This window comes from Protobothrops mucrosquamatus, unplaced genomic scaffold (assembly GCF_001527695.2).
Source record: "Protobothrops mucrosquamatus isolate PMUCROS unplaced genomic scaffold, P.Mucros_1.0 scaffold25, whole genome shotgun sequence".
In the NCBI taxonomy this organism is placed as follows: Eukaryota; Metazoa; Chordata; class Lepidosauria; order Squamata; family Viperidae; genus Protobothrops; species Protobothrops mucrosquamatus.
The window spans coordinates 839,021-854,800 of record NW_015386410.1 but is presented as its reverse complement, the minus strand read 5'-3'; the positions used below and the strand labels follow the sequence as shown (position 1 = coordinate 854,800).

At 41.8% G+C, this 15,780-nt stretch overlaps 1 protein-coding gene across 1 annotated transcript; it reads left to right on the top strand.

The window, feature by feature from the left end:
- Positions 1–1,034: 1,034 nt before the first annotated feature.
- Positions 1,035–7,772, top strand: LOC107283104 (germ cell-specific gene 1-like protein). Its single transcript, XM_015810952.1, has 5 exons — positions 1,035–1,344; positions 5,357–5,404; positions 5,782–5,934; positions 6,430–6,541; positions 7,424–7,772. Exons 1-5 carry the CDS (start codon positions 1,035–1,037, stop codon positions 7,770–7,772), a joined length of 972 nt encoding a protein of 323 aa, XP_015666438.1.
- The last annotated feature ends 8,008 nt before the right edge of the window (positions 7,773–15,780 follow it).

The window sequence follows — 15,780 nt, the reverse complement described above, 5'->3', positions numbered from 1 at the left end:
TTTAACTCTTTGAAACTATATCAACCCCTCACAAGTGTACGGGTGGCAGATGGTGGTGGTAGAAGGTTGGAAAAAGATCTCCATAATTGGGAAAGCTTCATCAGCTCTTCAAAAAGAAGCTTTGCTAGTTACAGAAAAGAGATGAAAACCATCCAAAATGATGTGTAGATTCTATGACATGCCAAAAGACGTTTAGCATTTGCTTTAAATTTATTGATGGTCTTTACATTAGAAAGGGTTTAGGATTGTCTCTGCTTTTTAATCAGATTGAAAGGTTTTGTTCCTGTTAATAGGGGAGTAAATAGGAAGAAAAGGCTTGTCCAGAAGAAGATTTTTTTTTTAAAAAAAAATCTTTTTAAAGTATTCAGCACAAGCCATTTATCTTGCTGATAATATCCACAAACCTCATGTCATAACATAGAGAAGCTATATCAGACTTTTTGGGGGGCCGAGCGCAGAATTTTGTCACCTTCCATTTATAACCCATTTCCCCTTATTACCTTTCCTATCTTTTTTACCACAAACACATACACACCCTGAAATCTATTAAGGCATGAAGGATTAGCTGCATGGTATCTTTTGCTCAGTCACATTAGGAGCTGTCATCAGGGAGCATCTAGGATTGATGGCACCCATCTCTTTATTTGCTCATTCAATCTCATTGACATACACCCCTTGGAATGTAGGTGCAAACCGCATTTTTCCTTCTGATCCTAGATCCCACTTGTTCCTTGGAAAACTTCGGCTCCTATTCGTTATATCCTCAAGTAACCAGATCTAACTCCAAGTTCTGACATGCTTTTTTTCCCCCTTTAAGGTGAATGCTTTGTTGGACACAGCCTACTCTCTGCTTATAAAGATGAGAGAATGATGAAAATTGGAGAAGCAATTTGCCCACCGGATTCTTGTGCAGAATTATTCACTAAATCCAGAAGATGTCTGATCGATCCACCACTTAGAGTGACTTTGAACAATTGGGTTTGATCTCAAGGACCAACTCCGTCTCTTCCTGTAGCTCTGGGGAAATTGTAACGATGATTCAATTAAGCCGAAGAGCTCGCTCAATGCTTTCCTTGGGCCTCAACTGTCTTGCCCTCTGTTTTTCTGTGTCGGCTTTCAGCACCAGCTATTGGTGTGAAGGGACCCACAAAGTGGTGAAATCACCCTGCCTTTCAGTGGTCAAGAAAGGGAACTGTGCACCCAACAACAGCAACGGGACTGTGGATACAAATGAGACGGTGGATCCCCACAAAGTCCAGTACATCTGGGAGACGGGTGAAGACAAGTATGCTTTTCAGTATTTCCACACGGGTTTCTGGCTGTCGTGTGAAGAACATCATGGAGGTATTAAAGAGGGTAACCATCCCTGGGCAGTTGATTCCATGACTGTATTTGTAGTTAGACAAATAGAGTGGGAAAGAATTGGCTAGATAAGCAATGTAGACAGTGTTGTAGGAGAACTTCAAGGGGCTATAAAGGACCTTAACAAGCAGAGTTTTATAAGAAGGGACTAATATATCTGGCCAACCTATAAATAAGAGCACAGAGCTTTTTCCCAGCTACACCTTCTTACCTCTTTCTCTTATACTTTTGTCTGGGATCCTCTTTGTAAACGATTAGTGACAGAGTCTTGTCTTATTCTGTGTGATGTATAACCATCAACGGTAATAACGAATGGCACAGTAGAAAGTGAAATCTTAGTATTCATATCATCAGAAACCCTGGTGAGGCCCTTGGGCTAACTTATCTCATACAATTATTCTTTCTCAGCCTGATAACTTTGGAGGATTGTTGGAATAGAAAATGGGAACTGGGGAGGGAGAGACTTGTAAGAACTCACCTGAGCTTTTTGGAGGAAGGATGAGATAAATGCAACAGATAGTTATAAAACACTATTTGGCTACTACATCCAGGATTTTTTTCAGTGAATTGTTGGAATGAGGGTACTAGTACTATGGTTTCTTCTCTGGAACAAAGCGGGGAAAGATGCCACCAAAGTCCTTGGCATGCTCAACCCTCTGTGTGAAAATTGGAGGTGGGTTTTTTTCACCCTGAGTTTGCCCCCAATTGAGTTTTTTTGTACTTTTGCAAATCTTGGCACCTGTTCTCTCCCTCCTGTGTCTCAGAGCATGGCCGAACAGCTGCGTTCAAGTGCTTTCCGCAAGTCTGTGAGCCTGGAGAAACATATGCTGCATAAATGGGGTTCTATTCATTGCCAATCCCCATTCTGCCTCACTAATGAGACCTTAGGAGGGGCTGTCCGCATTGTTTTAATGTGGGGCGAGATAAAATCAGCAATTAATGGATATACCCTGGCCACCAATTCCGGATGATGGTGGTCCAGGCTGATACAACTTTCCTAGTGGAAAGAAGCAAATGCTGCTGTTGTCTCAGTTAGAAAGGTTTTGGAACACAGTGTCCATGGACCAGACCCAAGCTGACATCTCTGTACTGAGGTGCTGAGCTGATTACAACCCTTAGTGAGGTAGTTCTTGACTTATGACCAGAATCAAGCTTGGAATTATGATTGTGGCGGTCATTAAGTGGGTCATCAAGTGATTGTGCCCAATTTTACCATCTTTTTTTGCAGTGGTTGTTAGGTGAACACCATTGCCATTAAGTGAATGTGGCAGTTGTTAAGTAGATTTGTTTTCCCCAATGGGCTTCTTCTTTTTTTTTTTTTTGCCAGAAACTAAAAATACATGCCAGAAACTGGTAAAAACCCGCTGAAAATCGCAGTCACATTAGCACGGGAGACTGCAATGGTCATTGACAAGCCTCAAAATGTGGTTGTGTGACTACAAGGTATATGTGTGCAGCCGTCAGAACTTCGAAATTCGTTCATAAGTAGCTCTGGGGAAGCCCATCATAACTTTGAATAGTTGCTAAGCAACTGGTCATTTATTGAGGACTACCTGTACTTTGAACAGGACCAGACTTGAACACTAAAGACATGAATATAGAATAGAATAGAGCTGGAAGGGGCCTTGGAGGTCTTCTAGTCCAGCCCCCCGCTCAAGCAGGAGAAAAAAAATCTCTGAACTTTTTCCAAGGTCTCAACTTCTTTTTTGTAGTATGGTGACCAAAATTGACTGCAGTATTCCAGGTGTGGTCTCACTAGGGTTTTATAAAGCGATACTAATACTTCGCATGCTCTTGATTCTATGCCTCTGTTTATACAACCCAGGATTTTATTAGCTTTTTTGGCTGCTGCTGGCTCATAGTCAAGTGATCGTCCATTAGGACTCCAAAGTCCCTCTCACAGTTACTGTTTTTGAGCCATGAATATAAAATTACTATTGTTAGTAACTTCAGTAACAGAATCCTGCAAATCTGAATGGGTCTCTCCCCTCCCAGCCATCCTCCTAGGCAGGATCAAGTCTGATCAAATTGCAATCTTGCTTTGGAGTCAGATTTCTTTTATCTGACTGTTGCTTTGGCTGCAGCTCTTCCTCCTGTTCCTCAAGGTTATTCTCGCAGCCCATTACACCGCCTCACGTGAGGACACAACAGAAAGAAGAGGTTGCCATAGAAGTTTAGGTCGCAGTTAGATGCACGACATGAAAGGCTCTGTTCAAAGAATTGTCCCCTTTCAATTCTTCCAAATCTAAGGGCTGCCTTTGCCTTGACTGAAATCATTCTGAAGTAGAGATGGGAAAATAGTGTTCCCGTTTAGCTATTGCTGAAGTACAATTTTTGGAACCCCAGACGGTACAGAAACAACTTCTAGAGCAGAGGTCCCCAACCTTTTGGGCATCAGGGACCGGTTCTGTGGAGAAAGGTTTTTCTGCGGACCGGAGTGTGCGTGGTTTTGTGTGCTACCTTCATCTCCCAGATGGGGCTTTGCTTGTTTGTGTGGACCGGTTGCTGGTATGCCGTGGCCCGGTACTGGTCCACGGACCAGAGGTTGGGGACCCCTGTTCTAGAGTACTACAGGCTCTCTCTAATTTTGTTTAATTTACACAAAATAACTGTACAGTTTGGAAAAGAGAACCTTTGTTTCCATAGCACATTAAACTACAACTAGCCAGTAACATTTAAGCCTAGTGTGTTGAATAAATCTGGCAGTTCCATAATTTAATGTTTTGTACAAACTCAGAGAACATTCGTAGTTGGTTAAAAGAAGGTTAAATTAGCTGCAAATAAGCAATACTATTCAGAACTAATCACTAGAGATAGTCCTTTACTTACGACCATAATGGAGCCGGCCGATCATGGTCGTAAGTTACTACGTGACCAACCTGATTATATGCCATTTTTTCCAGTGGTCATTAAGCAAGTGTATTGGTCATAAAGCAAACCAATACTTTGCTATGGGCATGGGTTTGCCAAAAACTGGAAATAAAAGCATAACTGTCATAAAATGCAGTCATGTGACTGAGGAACGCTCAAATTGCTGTAAATGTTGCCCAGTTGCAAAGTTCCTGAAGTTTGATGATGTGACTGAGGGACAATCATCAAAATTGCAAATCTGGGTTGCAAGTTGCTCCAAGGTAGGTTCATAATTGCTTCGGCCAGTGCTATGTGTCCAGTCATAAGTCGAGGACTATCTGTAGCCAGTCAAATCCAATTTTAACTGAGGAAGTAGACTCCAATTTTACCTTTATTGGAGAATTCTTCGGGAAAGAATGCCATTTTTTTGAGCAATGTCTGAACACGGAGATGTTCACTAGCTGGATTTCTCAGCACAGATCCCAATATATTTCCTTCACGGCATTATGGAAAATGTACCTAGCACCACAGTCTCCTAATTATAATAAGAGGGGCCAGTGGCTGGACAAGATTGCCAGACAGGTTAGTGTGTGAATCAGAATTTAGAGTGCAGTTAGAGAAATGGAGAACTTTAAACTTCAAAACAACTTTGAAGTCATGGTTTAACCCAGGGGGTCTTCAAACTTGGCCCTTTGATGACTTGTGGACTTCAACTCCCAGAATTCCTCAGCCAGCATGCCTGGCTGAGGAATTCTGGGAGTTGAAGTTCACAAGTCATCAAAGGGCCAAGTTTGAAGACCCCTGGGTTAACCCTTCCCCAACCCAAAGGCCCTCCAACATCCAAAGCATGCCGCTGGATTTTGTGAGTTAGGGATTCTGGGAGTCTACTGTAGATGAGGAAAAATGATATTTGGACTAAAGCACTCTTTCTTTGGTCCCTTGCTATATCTCTTTGTCTTCTCAACCTGGTGCACTTTCTTGCTGAGATCAGCTCAGATCGACCTGCCACTAGTCAGCGGCAGAAACAGAAAAATCCCCTTTTCCTGGGGACAGGGGAGGGATGTTGGCATGAAGTCATTGCCACGTTCAGCAGCAGCTGTGGCTAAACTGTCATTGTCTTTTCTCACTGTTCCCCTCACGGCAGAGGAGAAGTGTCGGAGTTTCATTGAGCTGCCTCCAGAGTCAGAAAAAGGTGAGAATTTGGATGGCAAAATAGGCCAACTCACGCAAGTGCAAAATGAGTGGGAAGCAACTCCGTAAGTACAGCAAAGTTTATTTTTCTGAGGTAAAGTTTCAGCTGGCCAAATGTTGAGATAGAGATAGAGAAGCCTTGTGGCTACCAAAGTCTTTTCTCCCACCCTGCACCCAGTCAGTCCAAAGGCCTTCTTGTTATCATTTTTTCCCAGTCCTTCCCAGCTGGGCTTTTGAATTTTATAAGCAGAGCCATTGGGAAAGTTTCAGGCAGCCTCTGGGATAACAGAATAATTTAGCGGCTGTCATCAACTTCCTTCCTGGTAGCAAAGCAGCTTAGCCTCTTTCTTCCCCATAAGCTCTTTCTTTTTCCTGCAGGAGTGCTGTGGCTCTCAGTTGCTTCCGAATTTCTTTATATCATCCTGTTGAGTATTGGATTCTTGCTGATGTGTTTGGATGCTATCTACTATGCCAACTTCATTGACGGTCTCAAGATCAATGCTTTCGCAGCTGTGATCACTGTTTTGTCAGGTATCGCCCCTTGCCCTCCTGTCCATCTCTTTATTCTGTGTAGACAGAAATGTCTCTGAGATAGTGCCGATGTAGATTTCCCAATCTTGGCCATTTTCAGAGAGGTAAATTTCAACTCCCAGAATTCTTAGCAATGTGGTCAGGCTGACCAGGGAATCCCAATTAATGCCCAAGGTGGAAAAAAGAGGGTTATAAAACTGGGTGCGATTCACTTAACGATTGCTTTGCTTAGTGATGGAAATTCTGGTCAGAATTATAATTGTAAGTTTAAGACTAGCTGTATGTTCCCGTCATTCTTTTCCCTTCTCTTTATAGAGTATGTACTGGGGTGAGCTTTACTCTTAGATTTTGTTGAATCAACCCACAATTTGCATATCTGTGTGTATGGGTGTTTATATGCTTGCCTGCTTAGGCTATTGATTGCTACATGGAACATTTCCAGGGTGCCAAAGAATTATGGCTTGAATGGGTTTATTGACCTCTTCTTCTCCACAGGTCTCCTGGGCATGGTGGCCCACATGATGTACATGACTGTCTTTCAGGTGGCTGTAAACTTGGGGCCAAAGGATTGGAGGCCCCAGACATGGTATTATGGATGGTCCTTTGGGTGAGTAGCCAGCTTTGAGGAGTGTGAGACTGAGAGGATCTTTCCCCTTTAGAGTTTACCACCTTGTTTTGTAATTCTTTGGACCAGGTCAGAATGGAAGAAAAGAGAGGATTTGATCAAAGTAGAAAAAAAAGAGGGAAGGAAGAGATTCAGAGGTGTCTAAGAATGGTTATACAGTCCCGAGATGTGGCTGGTAGTAAATTCCTGTGACAAACAGCATGAGATTCTGATCTACCAAAATGTACAGTCTGTTCATTTTTGATGACAATAGCACAGTGGATGGTAAAACAAAGAGCGTAAATCTGAATGAGTAAAAACAACAAAATATAAAAACCTGAATCTCAAGAGATATTTTAGAGGAAGCTGTCTAATAACTCAAGATGCCTGGTTTTCTTACTTATAAAACTAGCAAAAAAGGACCGTGAAAAAGAAGAATGATTCTAAAACACTGAGATGTGGGTGTCCATGGGTAGAGGGTTCAAAACAGTCAAGAAGATAGCCGTGATGGAATGATTGAATCCCCGTTCCTTTTACGCGTGCCAAGCATGTGTTGTACATAACAAAGAGATGGGATTTTAATTGCCCAATATCAACTGCTCTCTTGACTGTCTCAGATACCTCTGCAACCAAGCATGTTTAAGATTCATGGATCAAAGCTTCTGCTTGTATTTATAATAGAGGAGACATTGACCTTAGCCTTAATATTGAGATTCTGGAGATGAGGGAACTTTGTGGATGAAAGAAGCAGTGCATCTGAGTGGGTGGATAAATGTTTGGGAATAGTGATGGACAATTGAGGAAGACATCAGTGTATCAGGGGCCAAGGGATTCAAGTTGTGTTCTCTCCTCCTTTGCTCACCTGTCCTGATGTTCTCCCCACAGCTTGGCCTGGCTCTCTTTCACTCTCTGCATGTCAGCCTCGGTGCTGACCCTCAACACTTACACCAAGACTATTCTGGAGTTCAAGTACCGTCGGCAGATTTTTGAGAAATACACGGCGTCAACGGGGAGCATTCGAGGTTCCAACTCGCCAGCGCTGTCCCCTGACCTGGAGCGCTTTCTGTGGGAGAAATATATCTTCAGTGTCAGTGAATCCCTAGACTTCTCTGCAAGTCCAACCGGCCGCTTAGCTCTCAGTGGAGGCCGAAAAGAGTGCTTAGGAGGATATGCTGGACTCCCAAGGAGTCACAGTGGAGATACCAAGGATGGGGATGATGGGGAACCTTGCTGAGGAGAGGAGGCTGTGTAGAAAAAGAGAGCCTTGTCCACCATTTCTCTTCTCCCTCTCACATTCACTCCCTTGAGCACCTAATTTTAATGATGTTTTCTTCTCTCTCCTGTTGAAGCTCTTTCACAGCTTGGAGACAACCTCATCATTGAGGACCTGTTTTAAAGAAGATTTTTACCCCATGTTTTTTTTTTCCATATACGGTACCACTCAAGGTGGAAAACATATCAATATTCCTTACTATTTCCCCCACAACAACAACTGTGTGGGATGAATTGGGATGAGAAAAAGACTGGCCCAAAATCACCCAGCTGTTTTTACATGTTTAAGGCGGGATTAGAAATCATCTGCTGATTGGCCCAAAATCATCCAGACCATGTTCATGCTTAAGGTGGGACTAGAACTCACCATCGCCTGTTGATTGACCCAAAGCTACCCAGACGGCATTCATGCCTAAGGGGGGGGGGACTAGAATTCACCGTCTCCTGGTGATTGGGCTAAAGTCACTCAGCTGGCTTTCCTGCCTAAAGGGGGTCTAGAACTCACCATTTTCTTGAGATCTGCAGATTTAAAAAGACAAATTGCCAGATCCAGGGATCCAATCTCCCTGTCAGAACAGTTACAGACCATAAAGGAAGCTTTATTAATTTGGGTTGTGATGGGTGTTGAATGTCTCATGTCAAGGCAATTCAGCTGCAAATGGATTTTGGAGATCGACCTTCCTGACTGATCTTAGGCACTGAATTATAGAAAACTTTGCCAAAATAAAAGAGAGCCATCTTACCGACTAGTTAGGTTTTGGCAGAACTTTTTCCCGATTCCTGAAAGATGGTGGCTCATTTGAACAAGTGCCACTAAACTTTTCTGCTCCAAATATCAGAAGGTCTGTTTATCTTTGTATCCTCTGTAATATTATCTCTTTGCCTGTCGGCCAAAAGATTTTCAAGTCATCAAGAGATGATGGAAAATTACTAATGGAACAGCTCATTACACTGTAACCATTAATTAAGTAATTAATCTCACCAACAACTATCTGTAAAGTTCAAGACATCATCAAAAAAGCCAACACAGTGCTGGGCTGCATTAACAGAGGGATAGAATCAAGATCACGTGAAGTATTAATACCACTTTACAATGCCTTGGTAAGGCCACACTTGGAATACTGCATCCAGTTTTATTCACTACGATGTAAAAAAGATGCTGAGACTCTAGAAAGAGTACAGAGAAGAGCAATAAAGATGATTAGAGGACTGGAGGCTAAAACATAAGGAATGGTTGCTGGAATTGGGTATGTCTAGTTTAACGAAGAGAAGGACGAGGGGGGACATGATAGCAGTGTTCCAATATCTCAGGGGCTGCCACAAAGAAGAGGGAGTCAAGCTATTTTCCAAGGCTCCTGAAGGCAGGACAAGAAGCAACGGATGGAAACTAATCAAGGAGAGAAGCAACCTAGAACTAAGGAGAAACTTCGTGACAGAACAATTAACCAGTGGAACAACCTGCCTCCAGAAGTGGTGAATGCTCCAACACTGGAAGTTTTTAAGAAGAGATTGGACAGCCATTTGTCCGAAATGGTGTAGGGTTTCCTGCCTGAGCAGGGGGTTGGACTCGATGACCTCTAAGGTCCCTTCCAACTTTATTATTATTATTATTATTATTATTATTATTATTATTATTATTATCATCATCATCATCATCATCATCATCATCATCATCATCATCATCATCCAAGCATTGATTGGAATCAAAATGCCCATATTATTATCATTTCCATTCTCATTTCTAAATGTTTTCTTAGAAACTTCATTAAGTCATACATATTTGTCTGGGGAGATCTTTCTAAAGAGGTAGGGAGACTATTGAAAAAAATATCCCACCCAGTCAAAAAGGATCATGAGGTATCTCTCCCCATACCCTGCCTCCAACTGTACAATGCAGTGTTCTGTTGGATCATCACACCCCAGGGCTGCTATGGACTCTTAGAGCCTTTATTTTTCTTGTGGCTTCTGAGGGCCAATTTGGTCAAAGCCCCCTGCAACTCATCCCCTTGGCTTTCTTTTGATCATCTTACTTAGATATTGGGGTTTTCACTTACATTGATGGACACAGTAGACCTCAGAGGAAGTAGATCCCCAATAGATCTCTTTCCATTTGGTATATTTCAACTTCTTATGGGAAAACCCTCATCTGTCCAGGATGAGTTGGCTTGTATGACGTCTAATATATTTTCTTTTTTTCCAAGATCCTCTCCAAGAATGCAGGAGTAGTTCAAATGAGTGTGAAAAGTCATTGTTTATGTTCATCTATACCAACACACACACACACACACACCTGCCTTCTGCTTTCTCCTATTTGGAGGCTGGTTCAGTAGCACAATAGGGGGACTCCCACACCTTGCTCTGTCATCATGACTGGTTTGTGGTGTGTTTGGTAATTAGAGCACATTGGAGAACGTGTGTGCCAAAATTCAGCTTTCACTGTTGTAGAATTACTCCCGTGGGACATGAAACATCAAAAGATGCTCAATTATCTTTAGAGATGTGTGTGCATAGTATGGTTGTTTGAGTAATAGAGTAGGTATAGCTTCCCCCCATTATTCCAAGTAATGACTTAGCCATTTGGATCAGATATATTCTGCCCTGCAATTTCACCCTTCTCCCCCCCCCCATTTTTTTCATGCCACATTAATTCTGCTCTCTTCCCCCCACCACCTCCCTCCCTCCTTCTGTCCCTCCACCTCCAATATCCCCGCCCTCCCCCGAAACCCATTTGTAGCTGTCTGGTTAATCTGATCTGCTGTAGCATCATGCAATTTTCTCATCTGTAGGGAATGATGGAAGAGCAAGAGTCATTAATTTCTGGTTGATTAAAGAAATTAAGGAATTAATCAGTGTCAGTCTGCTTCATTTCACAAGTGGGGGAGGGAGGAGGAACTTTCCAGCTGCTCCTCATTTCTCTGCTTAAGAGAGGAAAGAAAATCAAGCAGGGGGATCGGAAGTATGAAGCCCACCACAGCAGCTTACGGTAGGATCCCCTGGGAGAGCCATGTGTGATCTCATAGGTGGGCAAGCAGATTTCCAACTGTCTTAATAGGAACCATTTAAAAACCTCCTGTCTTCCTCTTCATAAATTACACTGCTGAGAAAGAACAATTGAGCAGAAGCTAGGAATTGAACCTCTGTTCCTAGGAGCAGAGAATTTAGCTCCAGTTCTAATCCTGATCTCAAGGAACTTAATCCTTTACCTCTTGTCCAGTTGTAATTCTGAACTGTAATTGGTGCACCTGAGTAATCCAATACATCAAAACAGAATCAATCTAGTGGTTTGTCCTCTGAGAATTCAACTGGGAACCGGGGGGGTGGGGGGTGGAATTCCTTACTCTCTAAATCCTAACAGTTTGGTTTAGAAAAGAGAAGTCCCAGTTCCAGAATGGGCCTGGTTCATGCTTAATTCAAGCATTACCTTTAAAGGTTTGGAGGAAAGAATGTCATCTACATCGGGGGTCCCCAACCTTCAGTCCGTGGACTGGCCCCGGGCTGCGGCATGCCAGAAACCGGGCCGTGCAAAGCATAGCTCCATCCGTGGGATGTGAGCAGTTCATGAAACCACATCCCCTCCGGTCCGCAGGAAAACCTCTCTCCAGGGAACCGGTCCCTGGTGCTCAAAAGGTTGGGGACCTCTGGTCTACATGCCTTGTAGAGCTATTACTAGAGAAACACTGGGCTGTGGTCAGTTCCTGAAAAGGCTGCTATATTGAAGAATATATATGAATAATAGCATAGTATATAACAATTATATGCTATCATTGTATATTATATGTGAATAATAGCAACATATAAGAATAATGCATAGTAAATTGCATCCTGAGAGGTATAGGTTATCTGAGACTGTTTGTTGCATCCAAATCAATGCAGCCTGAAGACCAGATTGATTGGTCTTCACTTCCTGTGATCTTCAGGTAATACAGCGTTTCTTTATTTAGCCTTCAAGTCAGTGCTGACTTCTAGACGACTTCTGTGCAACTTTCTTGGCAAGATTTTTGGAAGTGTTTGCCCTTGCCTTCTTCCTAGGACTGAGTAAGAGGGGGAGTTTTTTTCCTTCAGATGAAGAGTCTACCTTTTTGGGAGGGGGAAACCAAGCGAGTGTTGATCCATCATTGCTACAACAATTGACCAACTGGCTTGTCACCCAAGCCTGACATCTTGGTCTGAGAGAGTGACTGGCTCAAAGTTACCCAACTGGCTTTCATACTTAGGTGGAACTAGAACTCACAGTCTCCTGGTTTCTAGCCTGGTGATTTAACTGCTGGACCAAACCTAGGGCTGAGCAAGAGTGACTGAGTCAAAGCCATCCAGTTGAATTTGTATCCATGGTGGGACTAGGCTTCACATTCTTCCAGTTTCTAGCCTTGATCCTTAACTGGCTCTCAGTACAATCATTGGGAGCAAGTAAATCTTAAAGGCAAGGGAAGATCTTGGCCACACTCTAGTCCAGGAATCCATAGGAGGGCAGATCTAAAGATAATGGACAAGACACCCTTTCTAACTTCAGCAGTGATTCACTGTAGGACATCAAATTCTGGGATTCAGGGAAGAACCATTCAACAAGTAGATAGATTAAAAACAGCTGTTTCACCCCAAATCAATAGCCCTTTGCCTCCAGGTAAGCATTTTCAGTTTATAAGGACTGATGCACCACTAGAGGATCAATGGGAGAGGTCAAAACAAAATTGGCGGAGGGCTTCTGTGTGGTCTCATAAACAGCCCATCCCATAACCAGGAAGGTGCCCAGAGCAGCAGAAGCAGTGATGGCGAACCTTTTAGAGACCGAGTGCCCAACCCCCCTGTTCCCGCTCCGCCGTGCCTGCTGGACCACCCACCACCTCCATGGCCCGCCATAGATCACCCAGGCAGCCCAGCAGCTCCATGGTGTCCACGCCCTCCACCCGCGCCCTGCAGCATCATCTGCATATGATGGGGTGCAAGGGCGGAGTCTTGTCCCCACTGCCCGGCTACTATGTTCTTGGCTTTGCAGCATTGCGTGGGCCGTGCCCGGGGGCGACTCTCCTCTGGAGGGCTGCTGGGGAGGAGGGGGCCGTGGGAGGAGGCGGGGCTGGGGCGACGGTGCGTGTGCCCACAGAGAGGGCTCCGAGTGCCGCCTCTGGCACGCATGCCGTAGGTTCGCCACCACTGAGCAGAAAGATGCTAGCAGAGATAGGGATTGGGTAAAAGAACTGTCTTTTTTAGAAAAAGGAACAGTACTTGTACTGTGTTATTAAAATAATGAAATACAAAAGGAAAAAAAGATCTACACTAAATACTAAAAGTTGAATAACATAAAAAAAATGGCAACTTCTGAGCACAAATAAAACACAAACAAAAATATTACGGGAAAACTTTCCAGTTACACATTCTTCCCTTCTCAGCCATTTATTTCCTCAACTGCTGATCACAACTTAGATATTTAAACTGTACATTAAATATTAAAGATCACTGCTGGTATTTGTTGAAATCCTTTCATCTATTAGTTTTGATTGGTTTCATCTTTTTTCCTAAAACACATAATCTAAATGTCCAAATTTGTCCTGCAATGTAGATATACTGGGTATTGTCAGTTTTGCGATTCTTGCATTTTTTTTCCAATTTTGGTCTCCCAATTTGATATCATCAGCAAAGTTCACCTTTTCCAGTGTTGTGCAAAATTTGTTCTCCTAACTGTCAGCATGTATCTTAGTAAATTGTGATATTTTTCATTTATATTTTCAGGAATTATGCTTAATAGGAATAAATGTGGCTTCAGCTCAAATTTTGTTTTAGGATTTTTTGAATATTTTGATGTATTTTATTCAAATAGTTTTGTGGGGGTTTTTTTGTACATAGCTATCATATACTGTACAATCCTTCTTTGATATGGCATTTCCAATATTATTATATGATTTGTCTATCTTGGAAATTATTGATAGGTTATCTATAAAATATTGTATATGGTTTTCCCTTAAACTATAAATTGGAGTAAATTGTATTAATTCCCCCCCCCCCCCCGGGCTCTTCTCATTGTTGCACTATGGTTATTTCTTTCATTTTTTTGGAATTCACTTTATCAAACAATTTTTTTTATTTGTTACATCTCCATGTCATATTTTAATAACAGTTTATATGGGTGTCCTAATAGGTGATCTTGGTTTTGTGTAAATCTTTCAGACTCTGTCATTCTCAAAGTTCCTCCTTTCTTGAGATGACTCATTATCTTCTAACAATTTGTAAGTATATCAGCCATAATAAATTCCTACCTTTATTAAGCAGTCCTTGATGTGTTTTAGCCTATTTCTAGAATCTGGATGTACCATATTGGCATATGTGATTAAATCTTAATTAAATTAAATCAAGTATTAAATTAAATATTCATCCCTGAAGTAAAAGGCATTTGAAATTAAAACTGAAATTGCAGACTTATTCTTATTTTAATAGATTCTATATTTTTTATCAAATCTTGTTTTATAATATGTGCTTCCAAATTATTTTCTTCTTCTGTTTCTTTATACCACAAGTATCCATGAAGTCCATGGGCTAGGCTAGCTCCTATATTTGACAAGCTACGATTTAATTCATTCTTATTCATGATAGATAACAATATCATTTAACCACCCCTTTCTTTTGAAGCTTGCAAAATTTTAAGTCCTTAGGTGACCATGTTTTAGTTTTTTCCCCATCTTTCTAGCTCTTTCTTTAAAATTTCTTTCCCTGATTTGTTATAATTGTTCTGAAATATGCCCTTTTTACATCTTGTCAAATAAAGCTCCAAGTATTTCACTGGATTTTCTTGTCATTTCACAATTCTTTCACACACAAAAAAAAATCACAATTCTTTTCCTGCAAAGTCTTCTTCTGAGATTACATTTTTCTTATTGTCTTTGTTTTCTTTTCATTGATTTTAAAGCCAGAGAATTCACAAAAATCTTTGATCTCATCAGTTGTCAGCCCTGAGAGGTAGCCCAGACAAGAAGCACCAACCATGAGTACTAATATTATCTTTCTTGTAAGGCTACAGTATCAGAATCTTGCAAGCAGTGGTGGGATTAAGCCACTTCGGCAGAACCGGTAGCTAATTTTTTGTTGCCCAGGCCCAGAATGGACTTCCGGAAGTGGCACACAGGTTCTCATCCACACAGAGAACCGGTTGTTCACATATTTGAATCCCACCACTGCTTGCTAAGTACTAAAAGTACTTCTCCCCTCCTTTACTTTTACCACCCCAAAGACTAGGGGGGTTCCTTCTGAGTGGCTTTCTCCACCACTATCCTTTCTTTGGATTCAAATTATATTTATCAAACGTCTGTCTAGGCTGCAGATCTCCCCCCTGTCTACCAAAGTCATTCTCATTATTTCAATTTATGTTCCTCTCCCTGAATTTTAATTCCAAATATTTATCTTTTTCACTAAATCATGTCCACTGAAACACCTAAAGCAATTACAAATGAGAAAGAGGATACCTTTGCCTCATGTTTTTGCTGCTTGAAAAAATTGTGGAAACTGTTCTATTGAGTGTCCTCTTTGCTGTTTGCTGTTCGTATGTGCCCTCCACCCAAGTTTTACATCCTACTCCTGGATGCATTTTGTTTAAAAATGCTAATAAAGTTTTCTGCACTGAAAAATATTACTGCTCTTCCTATTTTTAATTGTTGACATATTCTACTGTAGTCCATTTATTATAAATCTACTGTTGCCCTTCATTTTCCTCTTAGGAATGTAACTAGTTCAGTCTGTATGTATTATTTCAGAAATACACTTTCTGAAATGTTCTGTTAAAATTGTAGTAAATAGTTTATAGTCGGCATTTAGTTAAGGAATTGGTCCACTTGACTGTGGTTTCTCCAGATCAAAAGAAAGGACTGTCAGGGCATGGCAGATTGATTGCCCATCTTGCCTTTGCAAATTGGAATGGGATACAGTGTGACAGCTTCTTAAGCTTTCTGCTTCCCCCACCGTGGCTGCCAAGGATGTTCTAGGCCACT